The sequence below is a fragment of the Chlamydotis macqueenii genome, chromosome 3, assembly GCF_036417535.1.
Source record: "Chlamydotis macqueenii isolate bChlMac1 chromosome 3, bChlMac1.mat, whole genome shotgun sequence".
In the NCBI taxonomy this organism is placed as follows: domain Eukaryota; kingdom Metazoa; phylum Chordata; class Aves; order Otidiformes; family Otididae; genus Chlamydotis; species Chlamydotis macqueenii.
This window is the reverse complement of record NC_141558.1, coordinates 19,360,337-19,387,654: the sequence shown is the minus strand read 5'-3', so window position 1 is coordinate 19,387,654 and position 27,318 is coordinate 19,360,337. Positions and strand designations below refer to the sequence as shown.

The following is a 27,318-nucleotide window of genomic DNA, read 5'->3' as shown; positions in this document are numbered from 1 at the left end:
CTAATGAGAATCAGTATGCATTAAAAAATTACTTAATGGAAACAGGAAGTCAGAAACAAAGACATTAAGCAGCTAGACAGAGAAGAATAGTAAAAATTAATTGTTCAAGTTTTCCTGTGACCTGGCTTTTTAGTTTTTTTTTTCATACTATCTTGCAACATTAAGTAACGTTACAAAGAAATCTACAGATGCTGTAACTGATGATACTGTGAGGCACAGGTGAGTGTTACAGGCCCATCTGTACAGAGGTTACTGCTAGAGCCAGAACACCAACGCTTACTGGTGTTAGGTCACTGACCTCTTATCAAACCAACCAACCCCAAAGTTTCCCCGCCTCCATTATTTTCAGCTGTTAATATACATCTCTGTACAAAAAATTTAATTTATTTCACTAAGAGGTAAATACAGAACACTTAGGATTTAATATTACTTCTTCAGAAGTCTGTCTTTATGGTGAATTCAGAAGTCTACAAGACAGCTAAAAACACTGACTGCGGCCCTTCGGTAAGATGGAGAAAAAGCAAACACAGTATTCATCAACTAAATATTGACTCGATTGTAAAACAAATGCTATAGAAGAAAACGTGGGTTTTTTTCTTCCCAGAAGTTGGTATATGTTTAACACTTCAGGCCAGAAAGTACAGCTCAAAGTTCAATTCTGAAACAATTACAGCAGTTCAAGTTGCCACTGTGGTGTTAGTTCTTTTTCCTCCCACTGCAACAGTCTCTAGTCCCAGTACATCAGCACTTTTGTTTACTAGCTCCTTCTCTTGCTAGTCTATCAGCTTCTTCATTTCCTTGGAAGCCAGCATGGCCAGGAATATGCATCTGTTGGGACAAAAGCATAGTAGCATTAGATATGCAAGTACACACGTGAAATTTGATCACACAACACCCTCTAATTCAGTGTAGTAGCACTTCCTTAGAGGCGCCCTCCGCACATCTAGTCCTTATGTGTTCTCCCCAGGAATGTTTATAGCCTCCCTTCCTCTAGAAAAGTCTTGCCAAATTGTGCAAATCATCTTTACAAATAGTAGTGAACTGGATAAGGACCACCTAACCTAGCCTTTAAGAAATGCAGAGAACAGCTCCAACTCAAAATTCTCACTTTCAAAGGACAGAGAAAAAAATCTCTCTGCATTCAGTGCTTAAACCAAGTTAATCTTTTCCTAGAAAGCCAGACCTCTATGCCACTAACAATTTAAAACTTAAAAATGAGTATTTTAAGGAAATTTCTGTGTCCAGTTTTCTTGAACTGTGTTTTTTACAAGTACAGAAAACTAGAGTCTGTTTATTTGGGATTATACTCTCGTAGTTTTCCCCGTTTAAAGACACTCATGTGATTGATTTACACCAATGAACCAGCATCTTAAGAGTTCTGAAAAGCAAATCCAGAAATTGAGCTATGACTCAAAAAGACACTCTTATGTTTTAAGCTCAGATTTCCAGAAACGGAAGTTTCATCTACTAACAGTACTAACAAACTAAAAACAATTATTGCAGGCATTTTATAAGTAGTAACCAGAGAGAGTACACAAATATAAACATGCATTTTAATAAATGAAATACTGGTTCCAAGAGCCTAGGTTATGTTGCTTATTTGCCTGCATTTATTTATAGATGTAAAATAATATTATGGTCTATAAAATTCTTACAGTCATACTTGCAAAATTTTTTACAAGAAGTGCATTTAAGATGTCATTAAGAAACACGGTGCTCACCCACTGAATTTCTATGCCTTTTGATAGATTATCAAGTCTTTCAAAATCTTCTTTATTTATTACACTTGCTCCTGAACTTGTTCTCCAGCCATTTGTTTTCCAGTTGTCAACCCAGCTTGTAATACCTGTAACAAAGGGAGCATCACCATAAAAATGCTATGAAAGCAGCCAGCAAGGATCAAGATGGAGGAAAACAGCCTTTTAAAAAGACAATTAACTCCGTACAAAGTCTCAGGCAAAGATACTGGAGACAGAATATACTCATTTGGTTCTCTACTACTGTCTTTCAGGACTGTATTTTTCCATTATTACCTTAGTTACCCACTCATGTTTTCCTCAATGGATATTTAAAGACTACAATCTTATATATGCATTACACACAAAATTACAATGTCAGCTTCAATAAACTGAAGCTAAGGATTTGCTTGATGGTACAATAAGCTAGAACAAATTTATGGCTTTATTTGTTTTGAGAGATTGAGAAGGCACACACGCACAGAGGAAAAACAGATGGACACCTGTCTTATGGCTTCTGCACACTAAACAGAGTCCTTCAGAGAAGGACTGCATAAGCAGATTTCTACAGAACAAGATTTAACATTCTGGCTATCCTTTGCTGGCCAGAAAATGTACCATATTACTCCTTAAATAAGGTGGGGTTTTTTTTTTTTTTGGTTTTTTTGTTTGTTTGGTTTTTTTTTTTTTTTTTTAATATCTTTGCTAATCTCAACAGCCCAAGACATCCTTACCTGCTTTCATGACAAACAGACCTGAATCAAACAGAGAATCACCAACCTTGGACACAAAACCTCATGCAAACCAAAGCACATCCACTTGTACTTACCGCAACACTCCTTTTCCTGGTTATTTTAAAAAATAACTCCTAGACAGGTTCTAAAAATAATTTTGATTAAACAAGAGTGGAACCTGCACCTCAGTGACCCAAAATGCAAGAGCAAACTGCAAGCAAAACCAAAGAGACTAAGACACTGCAACTAAAGCTGCTTCTTTTCCTCCCTGATACTTCAGTCTCATACCTAAGTTTAACAGGAATTTTATCCGACACAGCAACTTTTCCTTCTTAACACCAGTTTCACAGACAAAACAGTACAGACTTTTCTCCCACAAAGCAAAGAATTGCAAATATGTTTCTTTGCTCCTTAATGCTTTTAACAACTTGCTTCTTGCAACAAATTATGCACTTGCATTCTATTGATCAGCATGCAACATCCAGTTCTAAAGAGTAGACACTCTTCCTTTTACTCTTCCCTTTTTAAGAAAGCTTCTGGAGAGAATAAAAAAACCTCACCAACAACAGCTTAAAAAAAAAAAAAGAGACACACACATTCTGCTCCTACAGGAAATGTTATACCTAAATCTTCTGGGGAAAATAAGCTACTCAAATGAGATTTATGAGATTATCCTTGGGGAAAAGCAATGGAAAATTCCTTTAAGTTGCTTTTTAACATTTAGTGTCCCTTTCTCAACTTATGAACTAGAATGAGGAGGACAGAGCACAAGTCCTTGACACTTTTCACTTCTGGACAGAACCTCTTCACGCACATGCAAGCTAACAGAATTTGAAACAATCAACAAGTGACAGCTCCAGCAACTCCATCCCTGACTAGCAGTCACTTGTTCCTACTCAGTAGCTTTCTGTTCTTTCTAGGGTACTGCTACTACCCAGAGTTTTCCAAAGTAAGTTTTGTTTTACTTCTAAACATGAGCCACTTGAAAAAGGAAAAAACCTGATGCTCCTCCTTCATACTCCTCCACTTTGAGAAATTAGGGGAAAGCAGAACAACTTATCTGGAGGAAAAGACACACGGATTTTTAACATACAAACCATTTATTTGCTTTATTAGTAACAAGCACTGAAACAAATAATTACTTTCAGTGTTAGCACTCAAGTATAGGAAGATATCCTACGAACAAGATGCTCACACATTTCCCCCCTCCCCTAAAAAAAAAAAAAAATGGAATTTAATTTTCAATTAAGTCATTTTGCTTTCCTCTAGTTTCTGAATTTGTTTCCAAAAAACCTCCAAAGTCATCTGGAAATAGCTAACACATGTACTTCATAAAAGTCTGAAATACACAGAAGGAATACTTATGCTGTTCAGAATTATCATAGGAGTAAAATCTGAAGATCTGAGGGAAAGCCAAAGTTCACTCAGAAATTACGTCTTACTGGCTGCTTCATGTGGTATTTCTAAGAAATAAAATTAAATTTTCCAAGTCTTTGGATGAAGGTGAAACTGTAAATACACCCTCTGAGCATGTATCATCTCTGGCTAGTCTTCTAGTCTAGCCTAAAAATTTAGTAACATAGTCTACACGTAAAAAGTAGGGAAACTTGAATATACTCCATGTTTGTGTATTAATACAGCCTCTCCAATCCAAACAAAACAAACCAGAGAAGAACCTTAAAGGGTCACTACACCAACTTCTGTGTACTTTCCTGCATACCGCTTTAACCGAGTATACATGAAAAACATTTTTTCTAGGCTTTGTGTTATACTGAATGCCTTAAGACACAAATTCTTAGTTACTTCTGCCATTCTTTACTGTAACAGGCACTTTGTCTCTACTTGAATTTCATACGGTTGGCAGGTAATCCTTGCAATATCCTGAAGCTTCTCCCCAAGCAGGCAGGAGTACTGAATTAAGTTATACGCTCTGCTCCTTATATCCCTCTCCCCAGGCCTCGGCGTGTTCTGTGGGCCTTAGGTAATGAAATTGTGCGCAGTGTGTCTTTAAGAATCAGGAAAACTAAAAATAATTAACTTACCGTTAATAGTGAACTTGCTATCAGTGTAGATAATTAGTTTCTTGATGTTTTGACTCTTCGCTTGCTCTATTGCTTTGCAGGCTGCCTTAAGAACATTTCCACAGAATCACAATTCAGAACAGGATTTTGAACACATGCCATTAAAATACCAGTGAAGTACCTGATGCTAACATGGAACTGTACAGAATATTACTGCAATCTCTCCGTCAATGAGTACCAACATGCTTTAGAGTAGTTTCACAAATACGTGTGCAGAGAACCACTTAATGCACCAGACAAACAAGAAGCCACTTAAGTTTCACTGGCAAAAAAACCCCACAAACATTCTGATACTCAATTCCGTATTGCAGGAGCAGCTCTCTGCCCAATTTCCTAACTATCAAAGTCTCTGCTAACTGCACACCAAGTTTTAGGCATTTTCTCCATAACTTTGAGGAGGAAGGAGTCATACCGGTTCCAGTAGTCTGGAATCCCTAAAAAGGGTGGTGGGTTTTTTTTTTTGTGCAATGAAATACAGTAAGGGAGAAGTAGCTGGGTCTGGATGTAGAGCTGAAAAGTTTGAACCCTGGCACATCACCATCACCTCTGCTTATCCTTCACTAAAATGCACTTACTGTGGTTTTTAAGCACATCAATTCCCCATTTCACTGTATCTCAAAATACAATGTGCGAGACAGCAGCAGTATCAGAATTAAGGTGAGGTGAAAAGGGAAGACTAAGTCTGCTGTTGCCAACGGAAGCTTACTTCAGAAGTAACAGAAGTTACTCCTGAGAGCCTAGAATTGTTGGTTACATTTACTAAAGGAATATGATATTCTGATCCTATCACAAGAAGCCAATTCTCCTTTTAACCGTTACTCAGCAGCCCTCACCCCAAGGTCTGAGATATACGCATCAAAAATGCAAAGGATACTATACAGATTTGAGAATCAGGCTTTTTAATGCAAGGCTGTTTTAAATAGCTGTGCTTGGGAATTCTCAAGGTGAATTATTCCTTGTTCAAAAACAATGTAGATAAATAAAACTTGAGAACAATTTGTTTCAAGTCATAACTTGAATGTGTACTTCCCCCACAGCTCCATAACTGGCTTCTGAAGGACAGAGTTGAAATAATTATGAATGTGCTACTGTGGTCTACACGCAGAAGCATTTTAGGACATTTATTACTTACATGTATTTCTGCTCTTTGATTAGTCTGCCGTCCAGGAAGTCTTTCACTGGTATTTCTGTGTGCAAGGAATGAATGATTAGTTACCCCGAGTATTCAGAGTGGTGTACAATTAGAACATATTAGAAAAATAAATACAGGAGAAAGAATTTCCTTTTTGCAAAGGAGGCTGAATAGAAATTTTAGCTCTAACTTCCGCCTGCATAGTGCAACCTGCATATGTAGACTCATCATCAATACGCAATTACATTTGTTGTCTTCTGTGGACACCTACACCTATTTTAAAACTTTCTGCATCCGAATTATAGCTTCAGCCCCTAAAAATAGTATCTCCAGTTGATTTTCTCCACATTCTTACCTCCTAGAGAAGCTGATTTATTTTTTTCTCTCAGTAACTCACTAATCTCACAGCACTGTTATTTTGAGTCTCAATAGCAGGGTTTCATATTCAAAAGGAGGCTGGTACGTAAGTCATACACAAAACAGTAGTATATATTTAAAAAAAAAAAAAAAAATCCATCCAGCTACTTACAAAGGGTGGCCTGGTCCCCAGTAGACACCTATTCCAGCGCGTGCCCTGTTACGTCCATTACCCGAGCAACAGCCATCCGTATAAACGACTGCAAAGTCACCTACAAAAGAATTAACAAAAGCAGAAATTCAAGCACTCCTTCAAGGACATAATTTCTTAAAGCAAAAAGAAGTGTCTGCCAGCAGATTAATCGCCAGAGAGCCTTCAAAATGTTAACTACGGAAGCCATGTAAATTAGTAATGCAGAACACCAGAACTCCCACTGCAGCTTCACACCCTCACTGTTCCCAAATCAGTCGGCCTCAAGAAGCATCTCTGCCCCATGTTCTGTATTCTCAATACAGTTCCTGCCTTCAGCTAACATTAAAGCTTCCCGGCTACATCTGTATTTAATACAGTCTGTAATCTAGACACACAAAACCACATCTGTAATGACCAGATTAAACTATAAGTAGACACCAGTTAAAGCCAATTACTATTACATTGAAAGACAATGTGAACAAAAATATCATGGCTCACATTTCCATTAAAAAAAACAAACAAACAAACAAAACCCACAATGTTACACTGGGCCCGGTGCTGCCATACACAAACTTCCCTAAAAGCTTTCCACTAATTACACTTGTTACCTACAAAAGAAAACAAAGAACTCGAAAGAATTACAAGATTAACAAAAGCATTTACCCATATATGAAAATTTATTGTCACTGACTGTTGGTGCTGAGTATAATTCATCATGTTTTACACGCTTTGCAATGTGTTCTTCATTTGTAGACTGTTCAAATGGCCTTTTGCATGTATTGCAACACAAGACGTTTACTTCTGAATCCTCTCTCTGGCTTCCATTTTCCTGTGTTACAGCTGGAGGACTGTGTACCTCTTCCAAAAAAAAAAAAAAAAAAAAAAAAAAAAAAAAAAAAAAAAAATTCAACTATATACAAGATAAAATTTAACTTGAAACGACTGCTTCTAAAGACAACAGTTATCACTTATTAGCAATACTAGTCTGGTGAACTGAGCCATCACCAAGCTATTATGCAAAAAACACTGCAGTATACACCAGTCATTCTTGATCCTGGATCAAACGGAAGTGGAGACACACACACAACTGCCCTTAAAACGGACACGGTACAAGCAATACTCTTCAAACATCTACAGAACTACTTTAATCGGACAGACAAATCCAGCACTGCGCCACTGTGCCACCACTGCACCTACCACCACGGCATTCCCCCCGTTACCGGGCCTCCACCGGAGGACAGACAGAAGCCGCTCTGTTTACACAGACGCCATGCAGAAGCCAGGCGCGTTGTGCCGGTGCGCAGCGCGGCCCGCCTCCCTCCCCGCCCCCTCGGCGGGCCGCCCTCCCTCCCGCCCAGGCTGCGCGGAGGCGAGGGGAGGCCGAGCTACCTGCCGGCTCGGGCCGCTGCTGCCCCGGGAGGCCGGCGCGCACGAATGCCCAGGCGTCCTTCTCGGTGGCGAACTTCTTGAAGCTGGCGGAGGGGAACTTGTTCACCTGCTCCTGACACTCCGCCCTGCAACACAGGGGGCGGGGGTGAGGCCGGCCCGGCGGCGGCGGCCCCCGGGCAGCCCCGGCCGCGGCCCTTACCAGGTGCGGTAGACGCCCGTCCGCCGGCCCTTGCGCACCGCGTAGAACATGCTGTCGCCCTTGGAGACAAAACAGGAGTGACTGAGCACCGCCACGAGCCACCGCAACATGGCGCAGCCCCGCCGCCATCCGCGCCCCCGCCCCTCAGCACCCCCCCTCGGCCACCACACCCCGCCGCTGCCCCAGCCGCAGCGCCGCCGCTCAGCCGTCGCGCATGCGCCTCATCCGCCTCCCGCCAGCCGCGGCCCCTTCCTGCGCATGCGTACCGACCGGCGAGGTAACGGAAGCGAGGGCGCGCTGAGGGCTTCCCTACGAGCCGCGAGAAAGGCCAAAATTACTAGAAAAGCCGAGCGTTTGGGGTTTTTCTGCGGTCTTTTGTTTTGTTTTGTTTCCCACTCCATAATAATTGTATTTTAAAAGCTATCCACATCAGCTTTTGCTTTGAGGGGAGCACAGGATGTGTGCACGAGATCACAGCAGTTTGCACGAACTCCTCACTCTGAAAGCTCCAGTTACTGAAAGACTAAAATCTCACAGGTGCTCTTGGCTGACGATCTCCCCTGCTAGCCCAAATAATGGTCCCGGTCCTACCGTCGGCACCAGCGGCCTGTTGGCCCCCAACGAATCATTAAAACGCACGGAGCACCACCCAGGAGTGAACGTGCCCACAACCGGCTGCACAGGCCGTGCTTGCCCTCCTCGGCTTGATGAGCACTGAGGAAGAATTGCCACTGAAAGATGGCACAAGTGTCAACATATTCCATACAACCAAAAGTCTAGAGCTGAAGAAGGTCATTAAACTGCTTCTCACCCTCCTATTTAAACTAAGGGCTGCTGGTAAGCATGTTCCAGCTCAGGCCCCTACTGTGATGGCCTCTGAAGTAGAGGACCACATGCTCCAAGCAGGCCAAAGTAAAAATTGTTGCCAGCTACAACCTGCTGTCATGTATCTCCTCATACCAAGTGTGTCACGTACTGGGAGACCAAAGCTGGGAGATCTGGGTATGTCCAAACTCAGTGCCTCAGCTGAGCTTCTTGTAAGATCAAAGTACAGAAGAGGGGAGCACAGGGGAGCCTCTAGAACCAGCCCAAGGTATATATGCTGCTGTGATTTCAGCTGCTGGATTTCCATTAGAGCTCTAACATGGATGTATTGCAACAAAACCAACCTCAAGATGTCAGAGCCAGAGTGTTGCAGTCAGATTTACACAGGTGGCCTAGTAAAATGTAACGGATGTGAAACACTGATGTTAATTTTGCCTTCCATTGCAAATGCAGCAATAAGTTCAGCATTACTGTGTTTATCAGTTAGATGATACCTCTCTTTGAAAAACAAAACAAAACAAAGAGCATATGCATTTGATAGGCCTTGGTGGAATACAGAAAATAACTGGTCAGGGTTGCATCAGAATATAATTACTGCGTTTTTCTTGCTTTTCCTAATGTATTCATGAGACTTCATATTACTTCACTTACAAAATGCTTACGTCTGATTTTCTCAGATCAAGATTATTTACATTAATTATCTTGGTAAAGGTTTCCACTGAGACTCTCAGGTTTTTCATTACTTCCTATATGTGATATTTTTATTTTATTGCTTTTGGTTAGCTTTTCTTTTAATTATGGTTTTCTATAGCAGATGTATTTCTTATTCCTTGCAGGTTTACACATTTATATTACTCACAGTATTCTTTGGGCAAGACATAATAAAAAAGCAACGAGCAGTAAGTGATAGGGAAAGAAAAGACCTTCTGTTACACCCATTATTTCTCTGAACAGACAGATTCATACATCGAATTACATGCAAGGACTGAACAGTAACTCTCCTTCTGTCATGATAAACATGCAGAGCTCAGAAAAAAAATTACTTTTGAAGTCCACTGAGTACCATATACATTACCTTCATTCCTCCTTCTCCCAGTTGGTAAAAACTGAGGCTGTGTTTGATCAGCTAGCCCTACCTTCACTGCTACATCTCCATTGCTGATTTTTCCTTGCTGTTGTGCTGCAGTGGAAGGACAGAAGGATCCCCTTCCTCACATGACAGCTGGCATTTTTACTACTGTTGCATTTAGCATTGCTAGGCTAAGCGATATTTGTGCTTGCTTCATGGTATTTGCCCTGTGGTTGCTGTAGAACTAGTGGATTTATGGAGTTTTTCGGTCAGCCCAGGGCAGAGAGGATGTTTCGGGCTCTGTAACTCACAGTTTTGTGGAGTAAGCGCGAAAACTCATGAAGAAGTGAACCATTTAGTCCCCACCTGCAAAGCTGAAGGGTCCAATCACAAAAGCTCTACTCAGCTGAACACAGAATAATGTATATATCGGTAGGACTTTAAGTGGGTTTCATAAATGATTTAGCACTTGTAGTCGATACCACAGTTACATACGGTAACCCTCTGTAGCCACCATAGAATAAGCTGAGGAGACATACAAATCTACTCAATTTTTGCCAAATCAAAGCTTGCAAGAGTGCTTGTGCTACCACAGCTGAGGTACTGGGAATGAGCAGCTAGGGAAAAAGAAAGGAGAGCAAGCCCTCCTGTTCTGGTGGAAACATGGTGGCACCATGTTGAATGAGAGTGGCCATTGAGCCATGGCCTGATAGCAAATGTTCTTCTCAACCTATTGTACTATAAATTCAGCTGTGTTCTACTACCCCCCTTATTCAGCTCATAAGGAGTCCTGTGTTTCCCTCCCACTCTAGAACTGAAACTTGTTCATTAATTCATTAGCATATTTTCTTGGCAGTTACTTCTGTACTTGTAACTGACAGTCTGCATAAAAAAAAAAGATTTAACATATGTATACAAAAATACACTCATCACTTAAGTAAGGGCATGTGTCTGTAGGACATTTTTACTTAAACTTACTGTAAATGTTAGCTGATTACTTTTTTCCACATTAATGCATGTCATGTACACATTAGCTAAGTATTTTGATCTTCTTTGATAATTATTTTAGCTTGCAACATGTTTAACCATAATGCGGTTCCCCACATAAGCTTTTAGAGCAAAATTCGATGTGACCTGAACGAAGTTTCTCATTTAAAACTGAGCTTTTCGGTAGGTAGGTCACTAGGTAGTCATTTTATCTAGCATGCCCTGCACGTGTAAGTTATATTGCCATCTCATTACCTTGATTAATAATATAAGACAGGAAAAGGAGGTGTTTTATCTTGCAGAACGAAAAACTTGGTTGTACTTCAGGGTAAAACCATGTGACATTGAAGCTGCAAATTAGTAATCCCTTAGCATCATCGCAATGTCCAGTCGACCCTTAGAGGAACAGCGTACCCATGAGCTTTGAAACTTTGGTGTGGTTGTATAAGCCTCTTTCAGAGAAGTGAACTAGTAATGGACTCAGTCTTGCTTCAGATTTGAGAGTTAGCTATGACACTGACAAGTCTTGCCTCCTGACTCTGTTTTGTTCACTTATTATACTAAATCACGTTATCCATAGCATCATGAGACCTTGTCCTGTTACTGTTGGGATACTTCTGTAACACACCTAACTTTTTCCTTCCACTTCTTCACCCTGCGCACTCTGAGTCTCACAAGAACCTCATTAATTACATTACTTTGTAATGGCATAACTTCTTTTAAAGATCACATTTATGCAATGGTTCTTGAAAACCTGTCAGGTGCTTTGGATACCAGGCGTTATTGACTGGGTAAAGCCCACATAGATCTCAACATCCTTCTCCTAATGCACAGTCAGTGTCAGAAAGGAAACCTCTCTCTACGCTTTCTTCTCTTGTTGCTCTTACGTAGCATCCTGGTCTATTCAGTAGCACTAACGGCATGGGGATGGGAAGCTGTAGATAGTCACACTGCGTCTTTATTTCTTCATTAACAGTCTGAAAACTCCAGTATCCATCTGCACACCATCTATTTGTTCTCCCACTTGTAAAGGATTTCACAGTATAAACTGAATGCAGACTACTGGACTGCTGAGATGATTACCTGTTATCTTTCTTTTTTTTTACTCTTCAATCAGATCCTCATCACTGTTGATTAGATAATTTCAAATCTCTATAAATACTAATCCTGGACATCAGTATGAGCTGGGCAGTTTTTCCCATTCATTGAATTCATGCAAGGAAAGAAGAGTGACGTGGGAGAAAAATGGGAACTGAACAATCTGCTTTTCCAGCTATCATAAATTTAGCAAAAATTTCACAAATGTTAGAAAACACAACAAGCTACCTTCTGGAGATGCTAAGTTTGTTTAAGTTGTGGGGGGTGTCCTTGTCAGTTTTTTGTTTACAACAGGAACTCTTTACTCCACTACTGGATTATTTTTAAGTAATAGACTTCACATACACTATTACACAGTAACAGTGAATATGGTATTACAAGCTGAAGTTGGCTGCTCTTAGGGTTATTCGGGGAATCTGAGCACAGAACCAGCGCTCTGAACCGCATTCCTGGATCTAGCATCTCCTGACAGTGCGTGCCAAGAGCGGCACAGCTGCCTCAGAGCGGGGCTTTCCCTTGAGCAGGGAACCTCTCTAAATTAGTTAACAGGGAAATGTCAAGGTGGGGATTTTTTTTTGTCAAGGCAAGGTTTTAGCTCCACTTTAGATGCACAGCCAGCCACTTGCACCTAAATCAATGTGCAAGTCACTTCTTTCAAAACTAGAGCACAGCTTGTTCCTTTTACCAGCATGCAACTGAAGTGTTAATAGTGCCTTCTTTGTTAGATACTAACACAATATATAATAAAAAGTGCTTCCAGTGATGGGAGAATACATGGAGCCCAGGACTTTCGTATCTTGAGTTAGAACCTGAACACAGGTGAAGACTCGTGCGCTATTTCTAGTCTCGTGGCAGTTTAGTAACTCATTGCTGTGACAGTGTCTCAGCAGAAGCAACTGAGAGGTCATGTTTATAGAGGTACACAAAACAAAGCCTAAGCACAGATCTAAGCTGGCACACGACTGCCTGTCCTCTCTGGTTGTCAGCATGCTCCCCAGCGTGGTTTTGGCTGTCTCTCTCCGGCAGAATGCCTTGTGGTATGCCAGAGACTGCTCCAATGGGTCTCCTCTTCCTTGAAAGGGCAGAACATCACGGGTGAGCTTGGGGCCCACTAAATTGAATGTGGAGAGATGAAACAGCAAGAGAAGGAAAAAGACCATCTGCTGTCCTATTCTGTTTTTAAAGCTGGTGGCTGCTGCTGCTTGGCACAGCACGCGACGTGGGTGAGGGAGCTCCGCAACAGCAGACACACACTTGGTCTATGGGCCCCGCCATTGCTGGAGCAGACCGAGCCCACCACACGGCCAAGGCTGTGATCCTGGTGTCTATTTACAGACGAAGCGTTTCGACATTGGAGGCCGAAAACTTGCGGCTAGGAGGGAAGCGGCCGGGAGCCCCTGAAGCGAGGCAGGGCAGCGAGGGCTGCCCCACGCTTGCCAGGTCCACGGGGAAGAGAGTGGCAGCGAGGAGAGACAGGGCGGAGCAGGCTTGTCTCCTTCCTCCCTCGCTGTCACAGGGAGAGCAGCACTGGGAGCGCGGCACCGGCGGGAAGGGAGCGCAGACCCCACACACCGCCGCTCGGCGAACCTCCCCCCTCCCCCGCTGCCGCCGCGCCCTCTGCGCATGTGCCCAACCGCAGCCCCTGCCTCTGCCTCCGCTCCCGCGGCGCCCAGCAGCTGGTGGTGACTTCATCCGCGAGCGCCGCGCCAGGACTCTGACCGTCCGCTCGGGCTTCGCTAGGGGGAAAGCCGCCGCCGGCTCGCGGCCCGCGCGGGTACCCACCCTGCCCTTCTTCCTGGTTTGGCTTCACCCCGCTGTGGGCGGGGCGAGCGCCTGCCCGCGCCGCGATCTGAGGCGGGCTCGCGAGAGCTCTCCCTTTTCCTAGGCCGGCGCTGAGAGAGGTGGGTGCCCGGGTCCTGCGCGGGCCTCGGTGGCGGCGCCGCCTTTTCCCCCACCGCCGCCGCAATACGGAGCCGGGCGCCGAGCGGCGCTCCTCACGACAGCCCCGGCGTGGGGATGCCCCCGATTACCGCCTGCTCGAGGCCCGATGGTCACCGAGGCGCCCGGTGCTGGGGGAGGGGAGCTGGCAGGGTTTTCCTCCGCCCTCCCCCGGCGGCTCCTCCGAGGGAGGCCGCTGCGGCCGGGCAGCAGCTCCAGCTCACCGGGCGGGAGCAGGGGGCTGCGGCCGGGCGTGGGCCCCGGGAACCGGGGAGGACGCCGTGCCCGGCGGCACGTGGGGCTCCGTGAGCGGCCGGGCCGCCTCCGCGGTGCTCCTGGGGCCTCGCCGCCGCCTTGGCGCACACGCGGGGCGCCGCGCTGGGCGGGCCCATCCTTCCCCCGGTCGGTTTTCGCATGTTGTGGTCGGCATCCCTTGGAGCGGCGCGTTGGGGCCTGCGTGGCCCGTGGGGCTCTCTCTGGCTTCACTTTGAAGCATGCGGCTGCGTAGTTGAGTTGCAGAGTCTGGCTGTGTTTGCAGCAGAAGGCGTGTTGCTGGTGACAACTGAGATGTTCTTTTGCGTTGCAGAAAGGCCATGTTCAGCTCTAGTGCAAAGATTGTGAAGCCTAATGGCGAAAAGCCAGATGAGTTCGAGTCTGGTATATCCCAGGTACGTGTCTTTTCCAGCTGTTTGGTGACTAACTACAAATTATGGAAACTGTGTTGTCACAGTTGTCTAGAGCTTAAACTTTGATGGTGATGCTGTATAAATGTGTGCTCTTCCTTAGATTCACTTAGGAACTGGAGCAGTCAGCCCATGTTCCCACCAATTGAACTTGTTGCATCTGTCAGTGTGACTTACAGGAAGTTAAGTCTTTGATACTGTGGTAAAAAGCATAGCTGCTGTCTGGCACTGCGGACAGACTTTGATCTCGAGGATTCTTATGAATTGAGCCATATGTAATGCATTATTCTGCATGTTCATTTTTCTAGGCTCTGCTGGAGTTGGAAATGAACTCTGACTTAAAAGCTCAGCTGCGGGAGTTGAACATCACAGCAGCTAAGGTAGGCGAGGCATTCTCCACAAAGAATTGCTTGGTGACCTGCTCTGTGTGTGTTTAATTTTTGAGAATGTTCATGTACTAGGTGAATGATGTCTTTAGCCGTTTCTTGTGGCCTGTGATTGTTTTAGTACAGGTTGTTGTGGTTTATTTTCTGGTATTTGCTGTTAACACAGGATTTTGTAGTAGTTATTCTTTTTAGAAACTGATCTGAAAAGTCATTGTAAAGACTCAAATGGCAGTTCATTGTTTTAAATAAACATGTTTAAAGTGGTAGTTCTACTTTCTGTGCAAGCTGGACTTAAGGTTTGAAACTGACTTAGCGTGTGTAGTTATTGGCCATTAATGTAGGCATTGCAGAATCGTTTTCAGGAACATAAGCTGAAATGCTCTTTGTAAAATCAGTTTGTTGTAAATATTCTTTTATCTACCAAGTGGATCAAGGTAATGGACTGATTTGATTGTCTGTTTGCCTGTTTGTAAATTTTAGTTTTCATTTACAAAGGCAACTGAAACTTTAAGGAAGATAATTAGTGTTAGAATTTGTTGGGAGACTGGATGGAAGTAGGTTGCTTTTTGGTTCTTGCCCAGGCCCACCGATATGCACGCAGACACAGATGCTTGGCTGCTTAGAGTTAGGTTAAAGAATCTGGGAATGCAGAAGTCAGCTTGGTATACGAGTTCAGAGGCCTTCAGAAGAACTGCTTCACTGCTGTAGTACAGCAATGCGTGCTGTCTTCAATGAGGAGTTTTGAAAAATGTCTTTGTTTACTTAGCTACTTAGTTTTATTTGTGAGAAATCTCCTATGGTTATCCCACTCATGTGGGAATGTAGCTGGTGAAAAAGAATTCAGCTTTCCATTCTGTTGGAGAATGCAGATGTCCCTGCAGTTAGGTTCATGGGAGAAGTGCCTTGAAAGCCTGTAAAAACTTCTAGGGTTTTGATCAACTGTTGGAGAAACAAACCAGGGGAAAAGTAATCCATATTGGTGTGATGTAAACCTGCTGGCATTTGGAGGGGAAGGAAATATTTTGTTTGAATAGTGATGCAGGCCTTGGCAAGTGGTGGACAGAGGCTGATTTCCATGAAGTAGCAGTTCAAAAATAAGAGGTTTATTACTGTGAACTTTGTCTAGAGCCTACATTAGAGGCAAATAATTTTTGAAACTTTGTATCGGCATGTAAGTACCCCTGCAGATGTGGCGATAAGCGTTCGGTATAGTTAGGATTCTAGCATACAAGTTCTATCATGCAGAAAGAAGGAGCTTTGCTATTGAGAGGATGTGACTGAAATAAATGGTGGGATTTGATTTCCCAGTCACTCCTTTACAGCCAAACAAGTGCTCTGACAGAGATTTTTCTGTTTAATGCTTGTGCTTAAATGCATTAAAACAGATTCCCCCCCCGCCCTCGCAAGTTGTAAGCAGGACTGTCAAATATCTGTGTTCACAATCAAACCAAGCATTGCTTCTTGAACTCTTGCTTTCTACTTCTGTTTCAGGAAATTGAAGTGGGTGGTGGCAGAAAAGCCATCATTATCTTTGTACCAGTTCCTCAGCTGAAATCTTTCCAGAAGATTCAGGTGCGGCTAGTTCGTGAGCTGGAGAAGAAATTCAGTGGAAAGCATGTGGTGTTCATTGCTCAGGTAAAATACTTAGAATAAGAAAAATGTTGGTTTGAAGGGATCCCTGGAGGTCATCTAGTCCAGCCTCATGCTTGAAAGCGGGACTATGGCCAATGTTAGATCAGGTCAGCCATGGTTTTGTCTAGCTGAGTCTTGAAAACATCCAAGGATGGAGATTCCACAGCCTCTCTGGATAACCTGTTTCAGTGCTGTACTACCCTTGTCTTATCCAGTCAAGGTAACAATGATATAAGGCATATTTTTGTACCAGCAGGAAATGTATTGAATGTTCTTCTGTGGCTGTAAGCTGAAATGATTTCAGCTAGCAGCCAAGGCTGTGCAACCTTGGTGAGATGTAAAGCTTTTTGGAGGAGGATATAACTTTCCTGTTCTGGCCTCTCTTATTCCTTCAGAAGTGTGAGAAGTAAAGCTTGAAAGTGAAAGGGAGCAAATATTTATTAATAGGAGCTTTACTACACTTACATAATCTAAGCACTTAAGTTTCAAGTTAATAGGAGAGGAATCAAAAGTCTGACTCAAGTTCTGAATTCATGGAAAAAGCTAAGCCACGAAAAGGTGATAGAGTGCTCTCTGGGCACTACAAGGGGTGGACAGATTCTGGAGATCTGTCTGCAGAGTGGAGCGTTAGTTGTTAGACTGAAGCTCTTTTTAGCCAAAAATTCTTTGTAACATACTTTTAAGAGTCAGAGCACCTCACCCTGGATCTTTGTGGCCAAGAAGACTTCTTTTAATAAAGTGCCTTTGCCTCACTTAAATTAAGTGCTTGAGAATTCCCTATCAGTTTAGTAATCCATATTTTAGAAGGGAACGTGTGCAGTTCTTCTGCTGTAGGTGAAATGTCGTTGCTTTTGAATATGATGCGACCCGGTTTGGATTACAGTACTCCATCATGAATATAGCAGCTGTGATGTGTTGGTAGAAAATACTGCAGGTGGCTCAACTGCATCTAAAACTCAATGTTTTAAAACATTTGCCCTTGCAGATAGGGAAGTAGAAAGTAAGTTTTACTGATCCAAGGCGGTATAAATACCTGTAGATACTGCTTTTGGAACAGATCATATTTAAGGCAGTGTTTGATCGGGATTATGTAATACATCTCATTATTCAAACTAGTGTTTCAAGCTTAAATGTCACCCAGCTGAGTACGGGACTGAGCCTTTGGTGCAAAGCAGGGTAGTAAGCCCAGTGTAACAAAAATTGTAAAATTCTTTGAGATTTCTGTTCCCCAAGAAGTCTTTTCAGATTGCTAATATGACATAATAAAATTACCTGGTTGTATTCATGGGGCAGCAGGGGATGAAATATGAATCTTCTGTTTCAGTGCGTTGAGTACAGGGTCAGTAGATGAGAAATAAAGCAACACCAGGATTTAAGCTTCTGCAAGCAATATAGGGTTCTAGTACTGATGTAGCTGTGAGCATACTTAAGTCTCGCTTTCTGATATTTCATGCATCTGTTTCTAGTTAAAAAAGTGAATATGGTTTTAGTTTTGTTGTGTGGTTTGGGTTTTTTGTTTTGTTTGTTGTTTTTTTTTTTTTTTAGTTGATTGTAAGCACTAGATACTGAGAAATGCCTTTTCTTATTTTTTCCTTAACAGAGAAGGATTCTCCCCAAGCCAACAAGAAAAAGCCGCACAAAAAACAAGCAAAAGCGTCCCAGGAGGTAGGATAATATTGATTCAGTATGACAGCTTTCTTTTGTAACTTGGTAGTTTAGTCAAGTAATGCTTACTTGAGTTTTTGAGAAGTCATTCAAGTGATTGGGTGGTTTTGTCCTTTCTTGAAATAATCTCTACCATTTGGCTGCTAAAGGAGGCAGTAAAATGCTCATCTTTGGGCACTGTGTTGCATTTTTTAGAACTCCATCTGTATTTGCAGCTACAGCTGTGCTGGCTTAAGAAACCCCAACCTGCTGTCTCTGTTATCACAGTGTGCTGACAAGAATTTTGGTTTTTAAGCTGTAGGAAAAGCTGCATCCATACCACGTGTTAGACTGTACAGAAGGTAGGGCTGGCAGAAGGGATGCAATGAGGGAGTGAGTGGCTCAGGAGGGTGTAGGTATGAGTAGTCCCACTGAGTATGAATTTAACAGTCGTCGTATAGTAATTTGTGTTGAGTGGCCTCCCTGCTCTCATCTAGTGTCTTCGTTGCTAGATGTGCAACGCTACTATGTCAACTTGGATATCACTGCCTCTTCTGTACTGTTATCTGTCTTACTATATCGTGATGTAGTCCATGTCTTAAGTTTGTTGTCTTTAGGACATGGGCATGTTCCTGTAACTTTGTCTAGCCCCGGTATTATACCTGTGTCGTATCTATTACTGTGTCAGACATGGCATTTAGAAGTGTAGTTTCATAGTACTCATCTAGCTGCAGTCCTGTCTTTGGAGGACTCTGTTATATTAAAACGAATATTGCACAATGGCTAGAGAAGTTGGCATCTGTGTAAGTGTTTAGCATGCTGCCGCTTTCAGCAGGAGGGAAGGACTGTCCCTTTCTCAGCCTGAGACTAGATTAGACTAGTAGTTTTGTAAAACTGTGATATGTATATTGCCAAGCACAGAAACGTGATTGATATTTGTCTCCCTTACCTATCCCAGTCTTTGCAAGTTTGAAATGCTGCTGTAGATGCAGATCTTAGTTACTAGTGATACTGCCTTGAAACTGCAGCTAGGGAAGCTGGAAATCTTACTAGTCATCTAGACTTGTACTTTCTCATTTTGGCTCACTTCTGGACAGTTCAAGAACACAAATGTAGACATCAGTCTTCCAAGTTATGAACTAAACTTATCAGTTAGACTTTTCCTGTAATACATTGGTAGTTTAGGCAGATGAAGAAACCAGTGTTTTCAAAACTGGGTCTCCAATGAACATACTCTGTGTAGGTGAAGATAATTGCACACTTAAAACTCTTCCAGTGAGGGTCTTTGTTAAAATTGCAGATAGGACAACTTGGTTCTGATTTAAATAAAACCTTACTTAAATGTGTAGAAATAAAAGAACGTTTCAGGGCTGTTGCTGCAAAGCACTGTGTGATCTAAAAGATCAGAAACCTCGCTACTGACTTTTCTTCCTGTCATGCACTCGTTTCTGCGCTCAGTGTAGAATTTAGCTTTTATTTTTGCATAACCTGTGAAAAGGTGTGGTATTGTCACTCTGCAGCATTAAAAAAAATCAAAAGCGAAACACCACTGAATTTTCAGCTAAAGCATGCTGTGGAAGGTTTAGACCATGGAAGGTTTAAGCCTTGACAAGAGGATTTGTTTTAATGATACAAATGTGGCATTTCAGCCGTACGCTTACTGCAGTGCACGATGCCATTCTTGAAGACCTGGTCTTCCCAAGTGAAATCGTGGGCAAGAGAATCCGTGTAAAACTGGACGGCAGCAGACTCATAAAAGTCCATTTGGACAAAGCACAACAGAACAATGTTGAACACAAGGTAAACAAAATAACTTTCCTTTCTTGTGCAAGATGGGGTGGCATTCTGGCATAGCTAAGAGGCTGCTTATGTGATGTAGTGAAAGACTGTTTTTGGCTTGTGGCAGTGGAGATGCTTCTGTTTTTATTTGGAGTATGATGCTGAAGATGAGGCAAGCTTTGAACTAAAGCTCTAGTTCAACTTGCCGAAACCTCTGGATTGTAAAGTAACTATGTTCATTCCCTCATGGGAACAGACAGTGTTTTGTTTGTTTGGGGTTTTTTGTTTGTTTTTGTGGGTTTTCTGTTTGTTTAAGTGAAGCACTTTGTTTTGACCTTGAACAGGTGTGCTTGGTACAGCCTGAAGTCCCCCATCACTTTGCATAGTCTTTTTCTGTGGGGACATGTTTGGGACCGCTCAGCTTTCCGGGTCTCCTATGGTTGCACATCAAAGAGGTTCCAAATATTCTCCAGAGAACATGTCTTCTATGTAAATCCTCAGCTACCTTAATCTGGAAGAAAATAATAATCCTGAGAGTTTGCTTCAGAATGAAGATGCAGTGGGAAATAGTGTAGTACCTGAAGTATGTTAACATACGTTTTACTTCCTTACACAGCATTTATAAACAAGATTGTTTGTCTTCACAGGTGGAAACGTTTTCTGGTGTCTACAAGAAGCTCACAGGCAAAGATGTGGTGTTTGAATTTCCAGAATTCCAGCTGTAAAGTGCAAAAAATGGCTGAATAAACAACTGTTCATATAATGAGTAATTTCATTTAAATATTGAATTCCATAAACATAGGTGGGGATTAACTGGTTCATGGGACTTCTCTACTGTCTGGATGAGTGACATTTGTGTATCAAAGTATTAAGTCACCAACATTTTAATGCTAGCCCTCATAGGTTTTTCTTGGCACTGTTGCAACACAACTCTGGACAAAAAAAAGTCCAGAGCCTGCAAAAATAATTGACATTGACAAACTGAAGTGTGTTGAGACTCACCTTTTGGGGAGAATGTGGAAAATTACTGTAGAGCAGTAGAACTCCTGAATTTTGCACACAAGAATACCAGTTGGAGACCTACATATTCCTGAGACTGGAAGAACTCTATGTAGCAGGTGGTGTGACTTCTGACACATGGAGCAATGACATCTGAAAAAGGGGTTTGATTTTTTGGGAAATACATTGGGCAAGGTATAGGTTGGATTTGAGGTAACTTGCTGTTTTAAGTGGCAAAACTACATACCAATTCTTACCTAAAAGCGACTTTTGAAGCTTCTCACACTTACCAGCATGAAATGGGGGAGACATTATCACTTCTGGGTGCCTGACTACCTTGCTGGACGCAAACTACAGTTTTTTGGGCATTGGTCTTTCTTTTAGAAATCATGTATTTTTGTAATTGTGGTATGTATGTCTGTATATCAGCATTGAGGTAACTTTCCTCATGGTTAATAACTGAAGGCAGGGATAGGTAAGCCAGGGTGAAGCAATGACTGCTGGAATGTCTGAGGTTTTTTAGGTAGTGCTTGGTCATATGGGGAGAGGTGGGGAAGCACTAGCTGTATGACAGCAGCCAAGGGCTTCATGATGGTGTTGTGAAAACTTCTTTTATGTTTAGAAGCACTTTCAGCAAGTAACTTCCGTACAGCTCAGGAGGGAGCGTGGAGTTGAGCACATAAATGTTCTGAGCAGTTAACAGGAATTCAGTACTTCACTGTACTGAACAAGCTATTCTGTTACTTAGGAGTCTTAAGTGCTTAATCCAGTAAAATGCACTTAATTATGGAGACAGCCTATCAGGTGGAGAGCTAATTAGGTAACAGCCTGTCTACCAGCAGCCCTTAATAACTTGCATCTTCATAACTGAGAGTAAATGGAAGACAAGCGCTACTTATTGAGAGTCTTTGTACCTTTTCTTCCCATTTCCTGTGGTTTCAGTTGCTTCCCATTTTATACCTCTCCAGTTACAAAGAACTAAAAGGTTAAAAAAATTTCTGCATTGCTTTTAAATTGAAAAAGTTAAGCTTTTTGAGTCATGCCATAACTTCTGTTTGGCAGGGCAGAAGGCAGTATGCTGTTACTTTTGGTGCAAACAATGCCAAGAGAGCAAGGAAAATGTGCCCTGTTGAATTTAGTTAATTTCCTGCTGCTTACTGACAAGGCTTGAATGTTTGCACAAAAAAGCAGGCTGTATCTTTGAGGAAGTTGGGTTATTTTAAGGCTTTTTCTTTCAGCTTTTCAAACTTTGTCTCTGGAGTATAACTCTATTCCTCGTTTTTTTCCTCTACTATTTAATCTTCATCTTGGATGATTCAGCAGAAGTGAATTCACCAGCTCTCCTTAGAATTAAGTGAGGGGAGTTTTAAGTATATAATGCTGAATCCTGGCTGCTTGCATGGAAAGTAATCACAAAAGATTTTGCAGCAGCAGGAGTGCCTGAACTTTAGAATTATAAAGATTTCATTGTTAAAATGGGTATTATTCAGATTGGAAACACCATCCACCTACACCCCCAAAATAATTCTAGTCTCAAGTCATACATGTTACAAAGCTTCCTGCTACAAAAATCACAGATGGTAGCCTGTGTGCATAGATGTTTGCTGGTGTGTGTTGGAAGAAGCAATCTGGGAGTATTTGGAGACTTACCAGATGTTAACTACGTTTAGTTAGAGGTTGGTGACTCTACTGGGGCTGTGTAACATCTGTAAGAAGAGGTGATGCTCAGACAGCAGGCTGTAGTAGACAGCAGTTCCTTGTTCGTGGTGAAATGTAACTCAGATTTGATCTTTTCATAGTAATAAAAATGTCAGTAGTGTTTTTAGTTTTGAAGCACTGGGAGGGGGGTAAGCAAAGGAGGAGAAATCCAGTAAACGATGTGAAGGTTGCAAATGTTCCCTGGCATCGCCAGCTGGCTAGAGATTTTTCTTGGCTCTTGTTGCAAGCCCTTTGAACTATATGAAATGCAAAGGCCCATGATGGCCCTGTAAGCAAATTCTTTGAGTGAAAGGATAATGCTGTCAAAGCCATTTATGGGTCTTACATCAACTAAGCGGCAAGTAAAGGTGCATTTTTTGTGGCATAAAAATACCAGGCAAAAGTCTTTAGTTCACCTTTATTCATGGAGTCCCTTGTGTGCTAGTGGCAGGGATCCAGTCAGACAACTCCCTCTGTCCCTTGACAAGCCTAGCAAGTGAATGCCTGCAATCTGGAGAGTCAGTTGATGCCATCTGGTCAAGTGCTAATAAGGCTGCAGGAATACTGGTGTCAAATGTTACCTTAACCTAAATAGACTCCATGTGAGAGGATGCTAGACTTTTCCTATACCTTTCATGTGCTGGCACACTTGAGCTCTGAACGTGTGATTCCCCAGGAGTTTGTCAGCTATCTGTGAGAAAGCAATGGGACATTTTGTACCAAGACCCTGTGCAGCTGTAATATGTGGGTAGTGTCAATGTGGAGAGACAGTCACGTACTGAAGAGTGCAAAAAGACTGATTCTTTCGTGTAGTAGCCCAAAATGAGAAGCAGTGGTTTTATATCTGCTAGGTGCTCTTGAGACTTGCATGTGATTTTTAGAGCTTTCATTGTTTATTCCATATGAATGCTTTGACAAATGTCTTCAAATACTTTTGTCTGTGAAGAAAGCTGCTCCCTGATGAATTCCCTTTGAAAAGATGTGTAGATGTATTATAATTCTAGTGTGGCAGAACTTGCTTGAAGTTTAGGGTGGTAAGTGCTTGACCTATCATGCTAATATGATAATTTGATGCATGATAACGTCATGTCTGATTAGCTCCTCTTGAGTGTAAGTGGGAGCATCTGGCAAGTTTTAGTGTAGTGATCCTCACACTGAGCAGTGTTAAACGGAAATCTTGCCACTCCTGCATTATGGACTGAAGGAATCTATTTCCTATGCTTTTTGTTTTTCCTAAATTTTCTAAGTGGGAGGCCTGAGTTTGGTTCTCTGTTGTATCTAAAAGCTAGAGCAATGCCAAAAAGCTAGACTTTTTCCTCTTTGTGGGAGGTGCTTTCTAGGTCTCCGGAGGTGTATGAGAGTGGCAGAAAAAAAAATATATTGATTACAGAAAATCGTGAAGTCTCATAAAAAGAAGTCTGGTGGTTAGGCTGAGGGAGTGTGAGTTTTCCTGTCCTTCGTACGTGCCTGACTGCAGCATTGATCAGTGTGAATGGTTGACCCCTTTATAACAAAGTGGCTTTGCTGTGCCTCTTACTGCCTGCTTTAAGAGTGCTCGTGTGAAAAACCTCCATTCTGCTGAGAGCAAGAGAAACAAGTTATATGAGCATCCCTTTGTACTGGTGCTCTGTTCCCTACAGAGAGCTACATGTAAAGGATCTTATTTATGTCTTGTGATCAAGAGGAGAAAGTTTGTTGGATTTGTTACAGTCTGGAAGTTCAGGTATCCCCTCCTCTACCCTCCAGTTACTGTTACTATTTCATTTTGTCAGGAAAAAAGTAGTTCTTCAGGTTAGCAACAAGCAGTTGCTGCTAGGTGTTGCTAAATGATTAATAGCTAATGTTTTTCATTATTGAATATTGTGCTGACATGCCTGGCTCAGTTTTGATCTGCCCCTGGAGCAGCAAAGATAAAATTAAAGCTAGGCACTGAAGAGACTATTCCAATTTTAGAGATGAGGAGTAACAGAAAAAGCACTACCACTGCAGTTAATGCTGCTCAGAAATTTCATGCAGAAACTTTAGTGCAACACTAATGAAGTTGCAGGCCAGGTTTTACACAGCTGCAAACAAAGTTAAACCCACACTGCTGTTTCTGTGCTGACCTTTCCACCATACATCTCGTGTATTACGCAGAAGAGGCAGTAAGGATAGCTTCTGGCGTCTCCTTGCCCGTAGAAGTACAGTGCTGCTGTCTGCCCTCTGAGGCTGTGCTAAGGCAATGAGGTTCAGATTGTATCTTCACAGGGACAGCTATACAGACTGTTTTTTACCAGACATATCTTGACATTTAATAAAGTTGTTTCCTATTTTCCTGGCCAAACAACTACTCTTAGGTGAAGCCAAAGGGAGCAGAGGAGGGGATGCGCTCCGCACACCAGTGTGCGGATCTGTACCATGGAGGAGTTGTGCATCTGCTGCACCTCCTTGCCTCTTTTGGGAAGTTTGCCCTGGGAGGCTTACTAAGGGCTGGTTACCGAAGCAACTTGTACTTTCAAGAAGCAGAACAGTGTTTTTGACAGCCTGTGATAAGCTGAACTCCAGCAGCTGGGCTCAGATACTGATTTATTAAAGAGTGAGTATTGGCAATTTTCATCTCCTGGGAAAATCTGGTTGGGAATGTTGCTGATACCATTGGATATTTTGCCAAAGCAAGGGGAGAATTAGGGCCTCGTCATCTTCTCGTAACAACGTTTTAAAATAGCCATTGTGTTTTTAAATAGGTATTAGGTTTATTCCTCTTCCAGACACAAAGGTGATACCAACTGACTATGGAAAGAGTAGAATAATTTGCCTGAAGGGTCCTAAAAATGTATAAACATGTTTTTTCCTGTTTTCTAATGGAAGACTTGTTATTGTCTTCTTATAACCAATTTGTTTTTGTCAAAGTGGTTTGGGTTGGTTTCAGTCCAACACTTCTACCTATGGTTGTGTCAGCATGGTGTTTAACCTGAGCTTTAGGGCTGGGTGAATGTTGGGGCAGGCCGTGGTAGCTGGTCTAGGTGGTGTGTCTTGCTGTATACCCTGGCCTCTGAAGGCTGTCCCTCTCTATCTGGCAAAGGTGGCTGGAAGACTTGTGAATCAGCTCTTGAAGTGCTACGGTTTCTCAGACAGGCATATTCACATAGTGAAAAACTTTAGCTTAAGAGCCAACAGCTTTTTAGACCTGGTAGTGGCTTAAACTTCTCCCATGAAGCCCATGCGTCAGTACCCCAGTTTGCACATAGTAGCCTGATTTAAATGATGCATGAATGTGGCTACACAGCTTCCAGTTGGCTTTCTGGGTGGGCAAAGGATGCTTATGCCTTTTTGTAAGGGAACTGTGCCCTGTTCTTTCTCTTAGATGAAGGAAAACAATGTACTTTCTTATTTTCCCCTTTCCTAGAGAAAACACTTTCACTGCATTTATAGTGTTTGCCCTTTCCTTTTGAACTCTAGTCATTTATGTTTATTTTTCACTTCTGTTTCCCCAGTGTTTAATCCTACCTTTTCTACTAACTGTCCCTGAAATGGCTATATTTCTCCCTTGAATTCTCTTTCTCGCCTCAAAGTTATTTGCCTGTGTTTACAGGGAGAGTAGATATGTATGTAAGTGGACATTGCCTTTGCCATCGTAATATGATCTTCAAAGGCTTGGACTGCAGTCACTTTGCTGATTTCTTTACATCAAACATTTCTCTTGGCAAGTTGCTGCCAACAGAGTGCTGCAGGGGCCCAATCCTGCTAATTGCCTTCTGCTTGTGATGAATGAGTGGGGCTTTTATGTATGAAACTGAGCTTTCAAATTAGGGTTGTGTGGTCCTTACACCGTTGTGTTCATGTTTGACCATTTTGTCTCTTTTTCACTGATGTAATCTGAAAGTGATCACCAGTTCTTAACTTTTCATGACATTTGATGTGTGTTAAAATACAGGAGTTTATAGCAACAGAGAAGGGTAGCCAGGTTCCAGCCCAACATGGAAACAGTGGTTTAGGAGACATCTGCCTTCATGAAGGTAACCTGCAATGAGTTCTGAGTAGGAGGCACCACTACCTCTGTAGTGCTATGTACCTGGGTTTGTCATCTTTGCCAGCAAAGCTGCTCTGCATATGCAGTGCTGTGGGCTGGCGGAGCAGGAGCTGTGGTGGGGAATGATGCTGCACGCCCCAGGGCCTGGGAGGTGCTGGGAGAGAGGATGCGACGTTGTTAGCAAACCAGGAAAAGAGGGCATCAGTACCATGTGTCATCAGCTTGATTGCAACTCCCAGCACAGCGTGAAAACCTCGCTGGAGTGGATCTACACCTCCCATGAGAGCGGATCAGAAGCATGGTAAAGAAGTGAACACACACACACGCAATCCTATTATAGCTTTCTTTAGTCCCTCAGTCTAAAACCTTTTTGGTGTTCTGATACTTCTTCTGGTGCTGGGACTGTGGAAGATGGAAAGGAACTTCCCACTACTGCTATAGCTACCCTCCTGGTCTTCCAGTTAGAGGTCACATACTGGGAGTTACCCAGGCTCCCATCCCACAGGGCGCTCACTAACAGTGTGACCCCTCAAACCTCAGCTGGAGAAACTGGGAGCGGGGAACAGTGGCATGAGCAGGGGTGGGGGCAGGTGATTCACAAGCCTTTCTTGTTGAAGAAGCTTATCAGAGCTACAGCCTTGCAAATAGAGCAGCTCTTCATTAGAGAGTATTAATTTGTGTAATCATAAGTGGTACTGTATTTGCTCTTGAAGTTGAGAGGGAAGCCAGTAATATCTGTTGAAGTATAAA

At 42.6% G+C, this 27,318-nt stretch overlaps 2 protein-coding genes across 3 annotated transcripts; one reads left to right on the top strand and one right to left on the bottom strand.

Annotated features, from left to right (window-relative positions):
- Window positions 1–368: 368 nt before the first annotated feature.
- On the bottom strand, window positions 369–8,043 carry RNASEH1 (ribonuclease H1). Of its 2 annotated transcripts, XM_086745353.1 has the most exons (9): window positions 7,992–8,043; window positions 7,822–7,880; window positions 7,623–7,747; window positions 6,897–7,091; window positions 6,213–6,312; window positions 5,684–5,738; window positions 4,513–4,597; window positions 1,722–1,846; window positions 369–828 (listed from the first exon to the last, which is right to left on the bottom strand). In XM_086745353.1, exons 2-9 carry the CDS (start codon window positions 7,869–7,871, stop codon window positions 742–744), a joined length of 822 nt encoding a protein of 273 aa, XP_086601479.1. In that variant the 5' UTR covers window positions 7,872–7,880; window positions 7,992–8,043; the 3' UTR covers window positions 369–741. The 2 variants fall into 2 exon arrangements, with proteins under 2 accessions (XP_086601479.1, XP_086601480.1); XM_086745354.1 differs by lacking the exon at window positions 7,992–8,043 and having other exon boundaries at window positions 7,822–7,958.
- Window positions 8,044–13,647: 5,604 nt separating this feature from the next.
- On the top strand, window positions 13,648–20,625 carry RPS7 (ribosomal protein S7). The gene is made up of 7 exons (XM_086745399.1): window positions 13,648–13,701; window positions 14,325–14,406; window positions 14,730–14,801; window positions 16,299–16,442; window positions 18,040–18,104; window positions 19,733–19,883; window positions 20,510–20,625. The coding sequence occupies exons 2-7, from the start codon at window positions 14,332–14,334 to the stop codon at window positions 20,585–20,587; spliced, it is 585 nt and encodes a 194-aa protein (XP_086601525.1). The 5' UTR covers window positions 13,648–13,701; window positions 14,325–14,331; the 3' UTR covers window positions 20,588–20,625.
- Window positions 20,626–27,318: the final 6,693 nt, after the last annotated feature.

Excerpts from the sequence above, each read along its gene's own strand:
- RNASEH1 (XM_086745354.1), bottom strand. The coding sequence starts at position 7,931 with ATGTTGCGGTGGCTCGTGGCGGTGCTCAGTCACTCCTGTTTTGTCTCC. Across the intron at positions 4,598-5,683 it reads ATCAAAGAGCAGAAATACAT|GCAGCCTGCAAAGCAATAGA; the intron begins GTAAGTAATAAA and ends AATGTTCTTAAG. Across the intron at positions 1,847-4,512 it reads TAGCAAGTTCACTATTAACG|GTATTACAAGCTGGGTTGAC; the intron begins GTAAGTTAATTA and ends CCTTTGTTACAG.
- RPS7 (XM_086745399.1), top strand. The coding sequence starts at position 14,332 with ATGTTCAGCTCTAGTGCAAAGATTGTGAAGCCTAATGGCGAAAAGCCA. Across the intron at positions 14,407-14,729 it reads TCGAGTCTGGTATATCCCAG|GCTCTGCTGGAGTTGGAAAT; the intron begins GTACGTGTCTTT and ends TCATTTTTCTAG. Across the intron at positions 19,884-20,509 it reads AGAACAATGTTGAACACAAG|GTGGAAACGTTTTCTGGTGT; the intron begins GTAAACAAAATA and ends TTGTCTTCACAG.